At 43.6% G+C, this 19,243-nt stretch overlaps 1 protein-coding gene and 1 pseudogene across 6 annotated transcripts in view; both read left to right on the top strand.

The window, feature by feature from the left end:
• OCA2 (OCA2 melanosomal transmembrane protein) overlaps positions 1-19,243 on the top strand; it is a 535,577-nt gene that overhangs the window by 105,130 nt on the left and 411,204 nt on the right. For all 6 annotated transcript variants that reach the window (XM_053582039.1, XM_053582042.1, XM_053582040.1 and 3 more), the window contains 4 exons: positions 13,636-13,707; positions 15,176-15,241; positions 15,847-15,903; positions 16,853-16,977. In XM_053582039.1, coding sequence (XP_053438014.1) covers positions 13,636-13,707; positions 15,176-15,241; positions 15,847-15,903; positions 16,853-16,977 — 320 coding nt within the window. The remainder of the gene's footprint in view (positions 1-13,635; positions 13,708-15,175; positions 15,242-15,846; positions 15,904-16,852; positions 16,978-19,243) is intronic.
• Positions 9,383-10,130, top strand: LOC128579842 (probable ribosome biogenesis protein RLP24; annotated as a pseudogene).

The raw sequence follows: 19,243 nt of genomic DNA, 5'->3' as shown, positions 1-19,243 counted from the left end.
TCAATCTGCTGCTGCCAGCTGCTCCAGCCTCAGGCTGTGGCCTCTTCCATCATGCCTCCTCACCGTCTCGGTTCTGATGCCATCTCCCCTATTATATGTGCTGTCTCCTGTGTTTGTTCAGTGATGATTCCCAGTGCCCTTGACAGTGCCTGGCACAGAGCAAGAGCTCAATAAACATAAAGTATTTGAGACAGGTGCTGTGGTCTTCTGGGTCTGGTCTAACATGGCTCCTGAATGGGGGTGGCTCTGTCTATTCCTGACTTTGTGACCCAGGAGTGACTGAGCAGGAAAAAAAGATCAGCCTGGGTTCCCTTAGGTCTTTTAACAGTTTGATGGGATGAAATTATGTTAGGGAATTCCTTGAGTTATTTGTACTTCTGGTCCTACAGATAATCCTGATTGGCACTTTCTTGCTTAAGTACTTGGATTTGTGTCTCTCATCCTTGTAAAGTAGCTCTTGTTGAAAGCCCCAAAGAACTAAGTTGGAGCAATCCTCCTAACTTCCGCACTTTGCAGCTATAATGGGACTGCAGGAGTGTCTCAGTGTAGCCTTCTAAAAATTCAATTATCACAGCTAAGGCTTCTATGCCCTTATTCCACATAAAATCATATTAAAACCATTCTGACACAGTCTTAATGAAAAATATAACATAAAGGAGATAATACTTTCCCCATGTGTCCTTCATCTAACCCCTAGAATTACAGTTTTAAAAAGGATATTCATCTCAGCTCCATTCTGTTGGAAACACATAGGCTATTTTTTCCCTTTACCTACTTTATCTAATTGAAGGAAAATGATGCAGGCTTTGTGTAAGATCATGTTTCATTGCTCTGGGTCTTTTCATATTTAATTCAGGAGTTCATGTAGTGTCTGCTTTAACAATTAACTGTGAAATTCAAGAAAGATGAATAGAGAACACTTCCAGTCTTCTGGGGAGACTCCTCTGTAATTTACAAAAGTATGAGGCATGCTTGGAGAGACAGGGGGGAGGGAGCTGCTGCATCTCAGAGTGTAGTATGCACCCCACAGTGCTGTTTTTCAGAGGAAACCTCCAAGTTAAGTTTCTCTAATATCTGTTCTTATATTTTATAAGGCTGAAATTTAATTGCAGCTGCGGCTGGTGGCTCTGCCCTCACCTGCCTTCCTCCTGCTTGAAGCCTCGCCTTACTGCTGGTTCATGGAGCATGCTGCTTTCTGTGGCCTCAGCAGATGTGCCTCATTACCTCTTTCTAGAGATGTCGCTCCCTTTCTTCCATGAAAAGGATTAGTCTTTGAAAAGGATCCTTTCAGAACTGCAGGAAAACTAGTGGATTATGTAGCATGTACATATGTACACTCTTAACAGATGTACACTCTAAATTGCAAAGACACTTTTGCAATTGAAGGAGTTGAAATGGGACTCAGGCCTCTGGCTGCTGGGCAGTGCTGCACAGTTTCTTCTGATGAGCTAGCAGTCCAGTGTTTCAAGGCTTTTCATAGTGGGAGCCACATCATTCCTTAGAAGAATGGCACATATTTTGAAGACTGCTCTTGAAGGGAGTGAAACCTTTCCATGGCCAGGAGGGTGGCTCTCTCTTATGCATGTCTTGGCTTTTCCTGCGCATGTAGGCAGTGAGTTGGACTAGCCTATTGTTTGCAGCCAAGTCAAACAGGAGGTGGGAAGGTGAGGGGTGGGGGGTAACAGAAGCCAGTGCATGAAGATGGGCCACTATGAGACTTGAGGGCTTTCATGTCAAAGACGATGATGGCAGTGTTGACACCACAAGAGCTGGTGTGTAGATGGGCCAGCCATGTTGTGAGAATTCTGTGTGTGTTAGTGGACAGTCCCATGGGTGGGCTTTATCCTCAGCTCTGTGTTAAAGATGAGGACATCCAAGTAGGGAAGTCAGATTGCTAGCCCAGAGTTCCTGAGTGGGAAAGGCAGAACAAGGATTTGCTCTGTGGTAACTGCCTTTAGAGCTGGGAAGGCCACATAAGGTGAACAGACCCTGGGTCTGGCTTTGTGCTTGCCTCTGTCATGTTATTTAATTCTGAAAAGGTATGGGGGTGTTGAATAATGACACCCCTGCCCAAGATGTCTACATCCTGATCCTTGGGCTGTTTGCATATGTGACCTTATGTAGCAAAAGGGACTTCGTAGAGTGATTAGTGAAGGGCCTTGAGATGTGAGGGTTATCTGGGTGGGCCCAGAGGCTCTTTACAAGTAGAGAACCTTTCCCAGTTGTAGTCAGAGGGAGATGTGACTATGGAATAGGGTCATAGAGGTGTGACGTGAGGACCTGATCTGCTATTGATGGCTTTGGAGATGGAAAAGAGGGGTCCTGGTCATTGAACTGGGTGGCCTCTATGGGAAAGTCAGGATGCTGATTCTACCCTAGAGCCCATAGAAAGAATGTTGCCCTGCCTACATCTTTTTTCTTTTTGCAGTTTTTGGCCGGGGCTGGGTTTGAACCCGCCACCTCTGGCATATGGGGCCGGCGCCCTACTCCATTGAGCTACAGGCGCCGCCATCTATATCTTGATTGTAGCCCACCAAGACCCAGGCTGGATTTCTGACCTCCAGAGCTGCAGGAGGTAGGTCTGTGGTAGCTGTGAGAGCAGTCGTAGCAAACTAATGCAGCGGGCCCAGGAGGGAGGTGTGAGGCACCTGTTTACAGGTGGAGAAATGGGGGTCAGGAGAGTCACACCTTGGTGGGCGGGGCAGGATTGAACTCAGCCACATCCAAGTCCTTTCCGTGGTACTTCCTCCTCCTACGGTAGGGAGTGGAGAGGCCCGTGACATGTGTGGCCTTGGCTGCAGGGCAGGTTGAGAGGAGGCGCCTGAGCCCTCCAGCTTTCTCTACATCCTGACAGGCTATCTGTTCATGTGGGCAGTGCAGGGCAAGGTGCACATGCAGTCTACCTTCACCACTGCGTTGCCAGACAGGGGCACTTCCCTTTCACACACAAGGGTGTGGGTGGGTTGGATGACGGGGCAGGACCTGTTGGCTGCCTGAGCCCGAGGCATCACATGGAAGGCACTTGAGATACATGTGAGTGTATGAGAGTCAGTGTGTGTTATGTGTATGTTTATTTGGGACTCAGTGTGAGTCACAGTGAGGGGTATGTGAGGCTGTGTGTGACTGAATGTGAACGTTTGTGACTGTCATCTGTGTGTGATTGTGTGTGCACAAGTCAGTTCAGGAGGGTGTGAGACTTCTTGCAAGTGTGCGTTAGTGTGAGCGTGTGAGGCCTGTGTGTGGCAGAGTGTGTGTGCATATAAGTGAGTGTGAGGTGACGGGTGCTCCCTGGAATCCATTTGCTGGCTCACCCTCTGTGCCCAGCCTGCTCAGAGGTGGCGTGTCCGGCTTGTCCTGCACACCCTATGTTGCAGAGTGGCTCCCAGACGACCCTTGCTGTCAGGATGGGCAGTGTCGCATCTGTCCTTGTTGAGGATCCAGGCTGTGCCCCATCCTCACTGACCTCCTCCAAGTGACAGGTGCGGGGCAGACAGGACTCTGCAGCCCATGGGACCCCACTTAGGCAGAGTTAGGGCCTAAGATGGCTGGGTCATATCACACTGGGGCCGAGGCTTCCCAGGACATGGACAGGTGGCACCTGGTAGGGAGCAGGTGTATTCAGGGACAGCACAGCCCACCCGCCTCCTGACAGGAGTTGTGGGGCTCTGGCCTCACAGATGCACCCTACTGGGGTGACTCCCTGCTCCTAGGATCTAGTTTGCACAAGTCTCCGGTCGCTAGGTGCTTTTACACATGACAATATTGACACGTGCTCTTCCTGAGTCTACTCTGGCCAGTGGAAGGGTCAGTGAAGGGCAGGAAGACCCATACTTAGAAGTGATCAAGGAATACAGCAGCGTTTCAGGTTACAAAATCAACATTCATAAATCAGAAGCCTTTATATATACCAACAATAGTCAAGTTGAAAAATCAGTTAAGGACTCTATTCCATTCACAGTAGTGCCAAAGAAGATGAAATATTTGAGAGTTTATCTAACAAAAGACGTGAAAGATCTCTATAAAGAGAACTATGAAACTCTAAGAAAAGAAATAGCTGAAAATGTTAACAAATGGAAAAACATACCATGCTCATGGCTGGGAAGAATCAACATTGTTAAAATGTCCATACTACCCAAAGCAATATATAATTTTAACGCAATCCCTATTAAAGCTCCACTGTAATACTTTAAAGATCTTGAAAAAAGCAATACTTCGTTTTATATGGAATCAGAAAAAACCTCGAATAGCCAAGACATTACTCAGAAATAAAAACAAAGCAGGAGGAATCATGCTACCAGACCTCAGACTATACTACAAATCGATAGTGATCAAAACAGCATGGTACTTTCACAAAAACAGAGAAGTAGATGTCTGGAACAGAATAGAGAACCAAGAGATGAATCCAGCTACTTACTATTATTTAATCTTTGACAAGCCAATTAAAAACATTCAGTGGGGAAAAGATTCCCTGTTTAACAAATGGTGCTGGGTGAAGATTGAAACTGGACCCACACCTTTCACCATTAACTAAGACTCTCACTGGATTAAAGATTTAAACTTAAGACATGAAACTATAAAAATACTAGAGGAGAGTGCAGGGAAAACCCTTGAAGAAATCGGTCTGGGCAAGTATTTTATGACGAGGACCGCCTGGACAATTGAAGCAGCTTCAAAAATACACTACTGGGACCTGATCAAACTAAAACGCTTCTGCATAGCCAGGAACACAGTAAGTAAAGCAAGCAAACAGCCCTCAGAATGGGAGAAGATATTTGCAGGTTATGTCTCCAACAAAGGTTTAATAACCAGAATCCACAGAGAACTCAAACGTATAAGCAAGAAAAGAAAAGTGATCCCATCACAGGCTGGGCAAGGGACTTGAGGAGAAACTTCTCTGAAGAAGACAGGCGCGCAGCTTACAGACATATGAAAAAATGCTCTTCATCTTTAATCATCAGAGAAATGCAAATCAAAACTACTTTGAAATATCATCTAACTCCAGTAAGATTAGCCCATATCAGAAAATCCCAAGACCAGAGATTTTGGCGTGGATGTGGAGAAAAGGGAACACTTCTACACTGCTGGTGGGAATGCAAATTAATACATTCCTTTTGGAAAGATATATGGAGAAAACTTATAGATCTAAAAATAGATCTGCCATTCAATCCTATAATTCCTCTACTAGGCATATACCCAGAAGACCAAAAATCACATCATAACAAAGATATTTGTACCAGAATGTTTATTGCAGCCCTATTCATAATTGCTAAATCATGGAAAAAGCCCAAGTGCCCATTGATCCACGAATGGATTAATAAATTGTGGTATATGTACACCATGGAATCTTATGCAGCCTTAAATAAAGATGGAGACTTTATCTCTTTCATGTTTACATGGATGGAGCTGGAACATATTCTTCTTAGCACAGTATCTCAAGAATGGAAGAAAAAGTATCCAATGTACTCAGCCCTACTATGAAACTAATTTATGGCTTTCACATGAAAGCTATAACCCAGTTACAACCTAAGAATAGGGGGAAGGGGGAAAGGGAGAGGAGGGAGGGGGGAGGTGAGCAGAGGGAGGGGAATTGGTGGGATTACACCTGTGGTGCATCTTACAAATGGTATATGTGAAACTTAGTAAATGTGGAATGTAAATGTCTTAGCACAATAACTAAGAAAATGTCAGGAAGGCTATGTTAACCAGTGTGATGAAAATGTGTCAAACGGTCTATGAAACTAGTGTATGGTGCCCCATGATCACATTAGTGTACACAGCTATGATTTAATAAAAAAATAAATAAATAAATAAAAAGAAGGTAGACCAAGTGTCTGCACCCTGCGGTGTTCCTGCTGCTGGACCCTGCCTCTGCTCTGCCTGCCCGGGTGATAGGGACACCACCAGGCAAGGAGAAACAGCCTGAGATTGTGATTTTGAATCACCCCAAATCAGCTCTCTGCTCAGGGAGTGGGCTGGAAGGGCCAGGGTGGCTCAAGTGGAGTGGTGCTTGGTGTCTGGTGTTGGGGGGTGGCGCCTGTGCCCCAGGAGCTCCGGAGAAAGGGAGAGCAGGAGAGAGGCCCCAGGGTCTGAGCCCCTGTGCTTTAGAGAGCCCTGAAGATTGTGCATGGAGCGTTGCGGGGCTGGCACCTGAGCCCTGCGCCCACCTTCCAGTTATCTGTCGCTGCCCTGGTGTGGCAGAGGGAATGCAGCTTTGTGACTCTTGCGAGCTGGGCTGTTGGCCAGTTTTATCGCCCTCATGCACCACGCAGAGAAAATGACGGACATGTCCTCTGCTGTGAAAGCCCAGCAAGGCAGCAAGCATGGGGCATACACTGGGAAATGAACCGGTGGGCAATCCTGGCTGTGCCGGCCAGCCCTCAGATGGGTCTCCTGCCTGATTCCAGCTAGGCACAGCGCTCTGTAGGCTGTGAGAAGCCTGGCTCTGAGTTTGCTTCAAGGACTGATGGTGTTAATGCGCTGCCTGCGCCCTGGGCTCCCTATGTTCTTTCTTTTAGAAGGAGGTTACCTCCTCCTTGCCTTCCGTGTCCAGGCTGCTAAGAGGTGGCACGTGCACATCCTGCATTGCAGAGTGGCTCCCAGAGGACCTCACAGGAGTGGATGTGGTCCCTCTGTCCCACAGGGCACTCTTGTCTGGGTGCGCAGTGAACCACACACGTCCCCTTTGGAGTTAGGCATGGTTGTGCACAGAGATTGCTAGGTGTGCAGGACAACTCTTCCAGATGCTTATTTCACCTCCTCTGGATATGAACCTGCAAGTGCGACTGCTGGACCACATGCTAGTTCTTGGGGGGACCAAATGGTAGTTCTTGGGGGACTACATTGTAGTTCTTGGGAGATCACATGGTAGTTCTTGGGGGGACCACATTGCAGTTCTTGGTGGACCACATGGTAGTTCTTGGGGGATCATATGGTGGTTCTTGGTGGACCACATGGTAGTTCTTGGGGGACCACATTGTAGTTCTTGGGAGATCACATGGTAGTTCTTAGGGGGACCACATTTCAGTTCTTGGTGGAACACATGGTAGTTCTTGGGGAATCACAAGGTAGTTCTTGGGGGACCACATCGTAGTTCTTGGTGGACCACATGGTGGTTCTTGGGGGATCATATGGTGGTTCTTGGTGGACCACATGGTAGTTCTTGGGGGACCACATTGTAGTTCTTAGGGGAATCACATGTAGTTCTTAGAGGACTACTTTGTAGTTCTTGGGGGATCACATGGTAGTTCTTGGTGGACCACATCGTAGTTCTTCATGGAACACATGGTAGTTCTTGGGGGAATCACATGGTAGTTCTTCTTCTAATTTTTTTGAGGAACCTCCTGTACTGTTTTCCATAATGACTATGCCAATTTGTATTCTCACAGAGTACAAGGGTTCCCTTTTCTCCACATCCTTGCCAGCAGTTTCTATCTCTTGTCTTTTTGATAATCACCATTCTAACAGGTGTGAGGCAGTATTTCAGTGTGGTTTTGATTTGCATTTCCTTGACAGTGATGTTTCAATACAATGTCTGACTCCCGCTAGGCATAGAGCCCTGCCAGCCGTGAGAAGCCTGGCTCTGAGTTTGCTTCAAGGACTGCTGGTGTCAATGCACTGCCTGCACCCTGGGCTCCCTCTGCTCTTTCTCTTAGGAAGGAGGTTACCTTGGCCCCTCACAGGGTTGGATGCGGTCCCTCTGTCTGACATGGCACTCTTGTCCTGGGGGTGCAGTGAGCCACACACGTCCCCTTGGGAGTTAGATATATGGTCATTCATATATCTTCTTTGGAAAAAATGTCTATTTAGGTTTTTGTTCCTTTTATTTTGCTATGAGCTGTGTGCATCCTTATATATTTTGGATGTTACTCCATATCAGGTACATGGTTTGCATATATCTTATCCCATTCTGTAGGCTGTCCTTTTATTTTGTTGTTTGCTTCCTTTGCCATGCAGAAGATTTTCAGTTCAATAAGGTCCCACTTGCTTATTTTTGCTTTTGTGGCCTTTGCTTTTAGTGTCATATCCAAAAAAATCATTGCTAAGGCTAACATCAAAGAACTTTCCCCCTGTTTTCTTCTGGAAGTTTTATAGTTTTAGGTCTTCACATTTAAGTCTTTAATCAATTTCAAGTTAATTTTTATATGTGGTATAAGATAAGAGTTCAATTTCTTTCTTTTGTGTGTGGATGTCCAGTTTCCCCAACACCATTTATTGTAGATACTATTCTTCCCCCCCCGCCCCGTGTATTCTTGGGACCACTGTGAAATATGAATTGTCCATAATATTCATCAGTTTATTTCTGGGCTCTCGAATCTGTTTTATTCTACTGGCTTATGTGTCTGTTTTTATGCTGGTCTTACTATTTTGATTGCTATAGATTTGTGTGCAGTTTGAAATAAAAAAGTGTGAGTATGGTGTTGCCAGCTTTTTTCTTCTTACTCAAGATTGCTTTGGCTATTCTGCCTTTTGTATACATTTTAGGATTGTGTACTCTATTTCTACAAAGAAATGTCATTGAAATTTTGGAGATCGTATTGAATTTGTGGATTGCTTTGAGTTATATGGACATTTTAACTATTATTCTAATCAATCAACATGTGTCTTCTTTGTTTCTTTCATTAATGTCTTAGTTTCAGTGTTTTACTTCCTTGGTTAAATTTATTCCTAAGTGTTTTATTCTTTTTGATGCTATCAGATAGTTCATTGTTAGTGTGTAGAAACATAACTGGTTTTCATATGTTGATTTTTTTTTATCCCGTGGATTTATTGAATTTGTTTATTAGTTTTAAAAGATTTTTGGTGGAGTCTTCAGTTTTTTCTATATGAAGATCATGTCATCTGAAACAGACTATTTAACAACTTCCTTTTCAATTTGTATGCCTTTTATTTCTTTTTCTTCTTTAATAGTTCTGGCTAGGACTTCTATTAGCATGTTGAACAGAAGTAGTGAGAATGGGTGTCCTTCCCTTTTTCCTGATATTAGAGGAAAAGCTTTCAGCTTTTCACTATTGAGCATGATGTTAGCTGTGAACTTGTTATGTATGGCCTTTATTAAGTTATGGTACATTTCTTCTATACCTAATTCATTGAGAATTTGTTTTAATCACAGTAAGGAGGTTCAATTTTGCCAGATGTTTATCCTTAATTCTGTAATTTATGTATGTTGAACTGCCCTTGTATCACGATATAGGATTAATCCCACTTCATCATGGTATAGGATTCTTTTAATGGACTGTTAAATTCAGTTTGCTAATATTTTGTTGAAGATTTTTGCATCTAAAATAAGTTTGAAAGTGTTTCCTCCTCTTTATTTATTTATTTTTTTTGGAAAAGTGCGAGAAGGGTTGGCATTATTTGTTCTTTAAAAGTTTGGTAGCTCTCGAGTTTAGCTTTGGGTCTGCCGGGACCCATGCGAGTTCAACATGCGTATGGAGAAGTGTTATTTCTGTTCGGGGCCAATCTACCCTGGCCACGGCATGATGTTCGTCTGCAACGATTGCAAGGTGTTCAGATTTTGTAAATCCAAATGTCATAAAAAAAAAAAAGCGCAATCCTCTCAAGGTCAGGTGGACTAAAGCATTCCGGAAAGCAGCTGGTAAAGAGCTTACAGTGGATAATTCATTTGAATTTGAGAAACGTAGAAACGAACCTGTCAAATACCAGAGAGAGCTATGGAATAAAACTATTGATGCAATGAAGAGAGTTGAAGAGATCAAACAGAAACACCAAGCTAAATTTATAACGAACAGACTAAAGAAAAATAAAGAGCTACAGAAAGTCCAGGACATCAAGGAAGTCAAGCAAAACATCCATCTTATCCGAGCCCCTCTTGCAGGCAAAGGAAAGAAGTTGGAAGAGAAAATGGTACAGCAATTACAAGAGGATGTGGACATGGAAGATGTTGCCTAAAAATCTTACTGTTTGTGACCATTTCTATGTGTACATTTGAAAATGTTTTTTGGAGACTAGAGCTTATAAGTTATTGATTTTATTTTTTATATAAGGTCACTCAAATGAAAGCAGATTAAAAATATATCCCCTACATTGCAAGTCTGCAAAAAAAAAAAAAAATCACATAGTATGGATGTTTGATTGCATCTCAGTGTTAAACCTTTGCTACAGATGTGCTTATGTAAATTATGAAAGTCTGTTTGTAAAGACAGAAGTGAATTGTGTGCATACAATGGTCATGCCATAATAGCCCTGGACAGGTCCTATTATGTAATAACTAAGGACAAAAGTTCTGGCTAGTGATATGTGAAACTAAAATTTCCTTTACAGTAAAATAATCCCTTTATTAATCTTTCGTAGATGGGAGATACAGCAAGGAACTAACAATTTGTGACTATTAGTTTCCAATAATATCTTTTATTTTGATCGGTCTTCCCTGTTTTTAGCATCTTTCAAGACCATTATAGCCTTATATCATAAAGCCTAGACTGAACTATTTTGGCTGGGTTTAACTGTTCTAAAAAGCTAGTTATGGATGTTGGGGATGAAGGCTGAATAATTTTTCCCTGAAATGGCCCTGTATACTTTCCACTTAGGGAATACTCAGTTCCAACTTGTGATTCCTGGCAGAATAAGCTTTATTTTTCTAGTCCAGCGGTGATCTAGAAGGAGAGGAATCCATTGCCTTTTAAAGTTTGTTCTGAGATTTTCTTTATAAAAGTTCCTAATTGTTATTGGAAAGTAGAATTTATGGGTAGAACATCTGCCCATTAGTTGCACAAAAAATAAAAACATTTTTAAAGTAAAAAAAAAGTTTGGTAGAATTCACCAGTGAAGCTATCTGGTACTGGGCTTTTTTTTTTGTTGAAACATTTTTGATTACTGCTTCAATCTCCTTACTTATTATTGGTTCACTCAAATTTTCTCTTCTTGATTCAGTCTTAGTGGTTTATATATTTCTAGGAGTTTACCCATTTCTTCCAGGTTTTCAATTTGTGGGCATAGAATTATTAGTAGAGGCCTGTTAAATCCTTTGTATGTCTATGATATCAGTTGTAATGTCTCCTTTTCCATTTATAATTTTAATTTTTTGAGTCTTTGTTCTTTTCTGCTTGGTTAGTCTGATAAAGACTAATTTTGTTTATCTTTTTAAAAGGCCAACTCTTAGTTTTCTTCATCTTTTTGCTTGTCTTTCTAGTCTCTGTTTCGTTTATCTTTGCCCTAATCTTATTATTTCCTTCCTTGTGCTTACTTTGGGCTCAGTTTGTTCTTCATTTTCTACATCCTTAAGGTATAATATTAGAGTGCTTATTTGAGAGCTTTCTTTCTTAAATTTAAATTTAATCAACAAATTATAATCGTATGTGTTTATGGGATACAATGTGCTGTTTCAATCATATATAGTAGAATAATCAAATCAAGTTAATTGCTTGTAAACTTACCTCTTAAAACTGCTTTTGCTGCATCCCTTAACTTTTGGTATGTTGTATTTCCATTTCTGTCTATTTCAAGATGCCTTTTGATTTTCTCTTTAATTTTCCTTCTGATTTCTTTTTTGACCTATTGGTTGTTCAATAATGCATTGTTCAATTTTCACATATTTGTCAATTTTTCTGTTTTGGTCCTATTTTTGATTTTAGTTTTATTTATATCATTGTGTTTGAAAAAGATAGTTGATATAATTTTTGTCTTTGAAAATTTATTAAGACTTGTTTTGTGACCTGACCTGTGAACTATCCTGGAAGATATTCTGTGTCTATGTGAGAAGAATGTGAAGGTGGAGGGCTGCCTCCATCTGTTAGGTCCTCTTGATCTATAGTGTTGTTCAAGGCTGCTTTTTCCTTATTGTAAATGGGGTATTGAAATCATCTATTATTACTGCATTGCTGTCAGTTTCTCTTGTTAGATCTATCAATATTCTTTTTTTTTTTAATCAATATTTTTTTATGCACAGTATTTAGGAGCTCTGATTTGAGTGTCTGCATATGTATAAATGTTATACCTTCTGGTTCAATGGACCTTTTCATCAATTATGTAATGACCTTTGTCTCTAGATACAGTTTTTGGGGGAGTGCAGTGGTGTAATCATAGTTCACTGCAACCTCAAACTCCTGGACTCATACCACCAAGCCCAGCTAATATTTTAACTTTTTATAGAGATGGAGTATTGCTGTGTTGCCCAGGCTGGTCTTGAACTCCTGACCTCAAGCAATCCTCCCCCTTGGCTGCCCAAAGTGCTCACTCCCAGGTGTGAGCCATTGTTCCTGGCTTAAAACAAATGCACCAACTCCTAAAAACTTAAACTGTGAAAAAGAAAACACCTGACATGAAATTACCTGAGAACTAACTTTGAATCCAGTAGTATAAATTATTTTAATTAGAATTGAGTTTCAGATAATTGCTGTTAAAGGCAATCACATTCTGTGAGGTAGAAGTCATATAATGATTGAATGAAAATACAATATCCACTTTAGGATATTCAGAAATGAATAATGTCTGCTAGTGTTTAATTTTCTACTCAGTTCTGCCATGTTTTTGTTTTTTTTTGTATTCTTTAACAGCTCTGTTGAAGCTGTTAAATACCACAATTTCACCCTGTGGAAGTGTGCGATTAAATTATTCTTACCAGATTTAAAGAGTTTTGCAACCATCACTAATATCCAGTTTTAGGACATTCCACCACCCCAGAAAGAGCCCCATAAAAAAAGACTATTTTTAGTCAATCTTTGTTGCTGTCCTAGCTTCAGGCAACTCTGATCTTCTGTTTCTCTAAATTTACTTTTTTTTAGAAAATTCACGTGAATAGAATGATACAATATACAGTCTTCTGTGTCTGGCTTTCACCTGTGTAACCTTTCTTCCTTTCAGCATTTGTCCATTACACTGCACCTAACAGTTCCATGTAGTAGCATGCATTTCATTTATTAACTGTGGACGGGCAATTGGAATGTTTTCAGTTTTAACCTACTTTGAATGATGTGCGTATGAACATTCATGCCTTGTGTAGAAAAATATTTTCATTTCTGTTGGGTAGATTCCTAGTAGAATTGCTGGGTCATATGGCAAATTTATGTTTAATTTCTTAAGAAACTGCCAAATTGTTTTCCACAGTGGCTAGAGCATTTTAAATTCCCACTGGCAATTTACGAGGCTTCCAGTTTCTTCATATCTTTGCCTTTTCTCATATTTTGTTTTAGGAATTTCACTTCTATTTAGCTATAATTAAATCGAAAAAATGCGTTTGTGGTAACACTGAAGTCTCAATTACATTAAGCATTTAACCATGTACTTTTGGCTTGATAATAGTTTCAGGAATTAAGAAGAATTGATGTATGTTGTTGAACTAATGGTCCAGATGCGTAGGGAGCATATGGCAAATATTAATGACAGCTTGCTGCAGGCTTCCTTGTACAACATAGCTCATCCAGTCCTCTACTGTCTAATCGGTGTCATGTAGTTACTCAGGAAATGAAAGCAGCTTTCTCTAGAAGGCTGATTGGTGGGGGTTGTATATGTCTGTGGGGTGTCCAGACCCTGAAATATCAATACCCATGACTGACTTATCATTTTCATAGACATGGTATACAATGACAGATGTAGACAGATGCCCAGGACAGTGCGGGCTTCTGAGTGTGTTAAATCCCTGGAGGGGCTGGTGTAGTAATATCTTGTGTTTCCTTCCAGATCGTTCACCGAACCCTGGCAGCCATGCTCGGCTCCCTTGCAGCACTAGCGGCATTGGCTGTCATTGGCGACGTGAGTTGTAACGTTCCCGGTTGTTGGCTTGCCACTTGATAGATGTCAGACTCAAAGAGGTTCCAGATTTTTAGCTGGTGTTTTTCAAAATTTTAGATGCCACTTCTATGTTTTTTGCTCAGGAGCCATGCTAGGCTCTGCTAAGACCCTGGTCCTGCTGTTTGGCATAGTAATTACAGCCCTCATGCTAGAGGCATGAACTGACACACACAGCACTGAGGGGCATCTTTCATTTCATTTAATCACACATATGTCCTGGTGGTGTCATTCTCCCTTTTGGCCAGGGAACGACATATCATGGTCACACATCTACCCAGGTGAATGGTGCTGGGCTGGATCTGGGTGTTGTCTTCCCTGGGGAGCAAGAATGGCCTGTCCTAGCTGGAGCAGCAGTGGCAGGATGGTAGTCAGGGTTCTGTCCTGCAGACACCAGGAGGTCCCTAGCAATGCATGTATGGGGGTGACAGTGCCCTGGCAGGACTGAGCATGGTCCATCTGATAGAGATGTGGAGAATAAATGTAGGGAAGCAAAAGACTAAGTGATCTCTGCAGATGGAGGCCCACAGTTGTTTGAGGGGCAATTCTGGAACAAAGTAAGGGCCAGCCCAGAGGTGACCATGAATAAAATTGGATTTGAAAATACCTCTGTGGAATTCAATAGAATTATTCTAAAAACTGCTACCAGAGGCCATTCAATCAACCAATGAATAATAACTAAAAACTCTGTGTGGTATGTATGCTGATTTAGCTTTTTTTTTTTTAATTTAAATTTTGAATGTAGGCCAAGCCTGAAAGCAATATTAAGAATTTAAACTTTATCTTGGCTAGAGTTGGCATAAACAAATGGTGATCCTAAGGATAAAATGTCCCAGAACCCTAAAGCTTAGAAATAAAGCTGTTGTCACTATTATGAGTTAAGGAGCAGTGTAGTAACAGTCTGTTTCATTTTTAAGACCACTAATGTGGCATGTAGCACACATGTATGTGTTCTGGGGAGGCCCTGGGCCACCCATCATGTAGTCCTTCCCAGCAGCCATTTCCTGCAGGACTGTTACCCCTATTCCCTGTAAGAGTGGAGGACACATGGAGAATAGCACAGGCAGTCATCCAGGTCACTATCACCTGGCCTCAGGCCACTGTGCTGAGGAAAGCCCATATGGACTCCACTGAGTAAGTAACCTTAGGGGCTGTCCTGCTATCCCAGCTGCAGTTCTTAAGTGGCTGGGGACAGGTTAAAACATTTTTATTTTTATTGCTAATTCTATTGCTATAGATTTGACATTACAGATGGCTTAGGTCCTGAGTGCTTCTGAGCAAAAATAGAACCCAATTTTGAAGGCAGGAGTGGATGGTGTCACTTCCAGCTCTGGCCCAGCGAGTGGGTTTGTATAAGAGCAGCCTATTTTTCGAGCGTAACACTGGGAGGTGATGCACAAGATTAATTGGCAAATTTGTGCTTTGATTGCAGAGACCCAGCCTGACTCAGGTGGTGGAGTGGATTGATTTTGAGACCCTGGCCCTGCTGTTTGGCATGGTAATTACAGTCCTCCTGGTGGATCGCGGCTCCAAGCCCTCTGCAACCTGGGTCCTTCTCTTTTGCTGTGTTGCTGTTGATGCTTCAAAGACACCGTGCCACCTGCCAGTTAGGACTTGACTGAGATGTGTGAGAGCAGGTCTAGCTCCTTTCTCCTGAGGACAAATGTGGGGATTGGCGTTCTGGTTAGTTAGCTGGAAAATTTCAGTCTGAGGCCTGTCTGACAATGAAGTAACACTGTCATTTAGAAAAGTTAGTAATTGTTTTGAATTACTACTGTTAAAATAAGAAGTGGAATACTCCCAATAAACTAACCATACATGACTTTCAGTATTGCTTGGATAAAGGAAGATACTGTCCCTCAGTAATAGTTGGGGTGTTTGCTAATTTATCATATTGTCAAGAGGCACCCTGGGCTGTGAGGAATGTCATCAACAGCTTAAAGAAGACTTTGAGCACCCAAGTGGGTGGTGTGGGACCTGAGTCATAAACCCGTTGGTGATGTAGCTCTCTGGCCCAAGCTTGAGTTTGCACTGACATGCTCATGTCGTCAGGACAGTGCTCTGCTAACGGCTCTGCTCTCTCCTTCTCTCTTTTCCCCCTAGATGATATTAGTAGCCATATTTTCAGAAACTGGATTTTTTGATTATTGTGCTGTAAAGGTAGGTGTGATACTACCTTTCATAGTTATGTACTAATTAACTAATATATTTATTTTATTGACATTGTTTAGAAAATTAAACTATCATTTAAAGCAAATACAGTAGAACCTCCTGACCACGTTCCTACACTGACCAACTGCTTAAGTTGATCTAATTTTCAGACTGGACATGCACCACATGTATGTGTCGGTACAGTTAGCCTCATTCCTTATTTTGCCCATCTCTGTATGTTGTCCAGTTTGTTACAGTTCCTCGAATGGTTAGCTTACGGAGGCTCCTACTATATTTGAAAATTCCATCCATTTCCCTGGGGAGGTCTGGCAGGCTCTCCCCCCCCCCCCCCCCCAGTTTTCCTGGTCTTGTCACTCAGGCTTGTGGGAGGAGGTCTTTCCATGCCCTGCCAATGCAAAGGCCAGTGCTATACTCGATATTGTTTTGAAACAGAAAAGTTCTTTTAAAAATCATCCAACAAAGCCCCATGCATATTCTTACCACAGACCTGTGCTGTGATCTTTGTGTGCCATCTTGCATAATCCAGGTAGATATCTGGCCCTTCCTCCCCATACCTTTGTACTAAAAGTATCTTGTAGGTCTCCGGAGATCAGCAGATACTAGGGCCACATGGGTTGTAAATGCTATACCCAGCCTGTCTAGCCACAACACTAAATGATGTCAAAGGGAATGGGGGATGCCACCTTAAGACCCTTTGCAAGGGTACTGTGAAGAAGGAGCATCACTGTGGCTCACAGTAGACTTGAGTGTCCAGGAACCACAGTGTCTGGCATGGCCACTACTTGTCTCACCTTAGCAGGCCCAGAAGCCCATGTATGAAGTCCGAACCTGCATGCCATATTGGTTTTTGGGGTCCCTATTCCTTAGGATCTAATGAAAAGTGGCATTTGTTCTGTGAACCCTCTGATGCTGGCTTGTTCCCTCCATTCATGCCCAGGCGTACCGACTCTCCCGGGGGAGAGTGTGGGCCATGATCATTATGCTGTGTCTCATTGCCGCTGTGCTCTCTGCCTTCTTGGACAATGTCACCACGATGCTCCTCTTCACTCCTGTGACCATAAGGTATGCAGGGTGCATCTGCCAAGGGTGATGTGGCCAGCACAGGGTAGGCATGGTATGCTCATACCCCCCATTCTCACACGCAGGAGTCAGGTGGTAGTGCCCATGCTCAAGTCTTCCAGAGAGCCGACATCAACTTTGTGTGACCATGGGGCACTCTACGGTGGTGGTGTCTCAGTAGCTGGGTGGGAGAGATGCTATGGGGAGTGGGAAGACATCAGAGGCCTTGCTTTCCTGAAGACATGCTCCTGTGGTGGGGGACATGGGTGACCCCCTTGTCCCAGATCGTCAGGTGCCAGGAGTCCTTGTACAAACCCTCCCCCTCATCATTTGCCACCTCACTGACTTGGCAGGGACACCCATGCACAGTGGAAAGATGGAACAGCCACTGCCGGGCTTCTCCTCAAAGGCTTGGAGGTCATAGGAGCAGTTGGGCCCTGGAGTGAGGACTTGGTCTAGCAAGGCTTTGCAGGGAAATTTGGATCAATTCTATTCAATTTAATTCCACCCATTTAAATCATCTGACACTTACTGAAACCTGTAGACTTTTGCCCAGAATCTTTCACTTGCGCTGCAGTGTGGGTCCCTGCATCAGCCCCTTCTGAAGACACAGACCTGTATTTGTTCCCATACTTTATGTTCTTTACTTTGAAGATAGTTCCCCAGCTTTAGCCTCAGGCTTTCAAACCTGGGTCCTCTCCCTCTTGGGCCATTATAAGCTGGTGCTTGGCTGGTTGTGGGGCTATGGAGGGCAAGAAGGGTGGCCCCAGAGGCTCCTAGGGGTCCTGCTCATGACAAGGGCCTTGAGCAAGTCTCTTCAGGGGCACAGACCTGGGCGGTAGCATTGAAGAGTGCACCTCAGCGAGTGCTGAGGGACTGTGAGATAAGGACCTGCCTGGACACAGGCAGGAGACAGAGAAAATTCAAGGGCATTAGAAAGGCATTGCTTTTGGGCTCAGGATTAATTGTGGGGGCAACTCCTGGGGTAGTGAGTCAGGGCGTGGGCAGGGGAGAGAGAAGCAGGGAGTAGCCAGTGCCTCTGCAGATATTGCTACAGTATCCCAAGACTACCTCTTGGCTCAGTGTGGAAACTCAGTCTTGTACCCAGGCTCCTGCAGGCTTGGCCACGCTGTTAGAACCCCGTGCAGACAGAGACTTGGTGGGTAGGGGGTGCTGGGCTCTCACCTTCCTCTGCAGGGCTGAGGATGAATGAAGGATGGCATGGATGCATTTGAGGGGTGCTGCAAAAGATATTAAGTCTCTTGGGCATGACAGGGACAAAAGGCAGAACCCCCTCCCAGATTAGCATGACTCTACCCCTGGGTTGGTTTGAGAATGATAGTGCTACCCGTATGCTCATACCCTGGCTGTGGCCATGCTTTCCATAGAGACGGGCACCTTGTCCCCAGCATCCTTGCACAGCCCACATGGCTGAGGGTTGCTTCAGTCTTGCCAGAATTTGTTTATATCCTTACAACTCAGAGCTGGCTTGGCTTTGTAACATTATTAGGGCATTGATTCCATGTATTAGTCTAACAATTACATCTTTCACTGAGACTCACTATCGTCTGACCGTGTTCTTTATGACTTTGTGTTGGTCACATTCTTTGAGTAGCTTTCATCCTCATAGTAAATACATAGGCCCATGCGATTGAAGGCTGCCTCTGTGCCTTGTTCTGTGGTGTTGACTGGTGATACCAATTATTTTCTTGGTAGAAGCAGATCCTGGGGACTCTTCAACTGAGCACTGTTGCAGTCAGGGGACTGATGCTCACTGTGGAGTGGCTCCTGCTCCTGGTCCCCCAAAACACTTCTTCTGTAGCTTCCTCTGGGGTCTGTGGGCCTGTCTACTCCTCATGACAGTGGAGGGAAGGCTGTGCCACTGGCTGTTCTGTGAGCTGATGGCCGAGAGGTGGTAGGACGGCCCCTGAGTGCTGCAGAGCCAACCTCTGTGTGGGAGTGGGCAGGGATGGAGGATGCCATGATGCATTTTCTGCCCTGGACCCACCTGGAGGCCTATAGAACACTGCTATCCAGGCCCACCCGGGGGGTTGGTGTGCTGTGGGCCAGGCTATAGGACTTTCTAGGATTCCAAGACAGATACAGTGTGTGGCCCTGTGGAGAACCACAACTGTACAGCATGTAATTCTCCTCTGAGGAAGAAGTCAGAAGTTAGTGAAAGGCCAGGTAGGGGGAGAGCTCAGGGCCTTGGAATCTGAGAAGGGGAAGGTTGATAAAGACTAAGTCCGTGGCCCAGTGTGAGCCCCCA

The sequence above is a fragment of the Nycticebus coucang genome, chromosome 2, assembly GCF_027406575.1.
Source record: "Nycticebus coucang isolate mNycCou1 chromosome 2, mNycCou1.pri, whole genome shotgun sequence".
NCBI lineage: Eukaryota > Metazoa > Chordata > Mammalia > Primates > Lorisidae > Nycticebus > Nycticebus coucang.
This window is presented reverse-complemented; position numbering and strand designations above follow the sequence as displayed.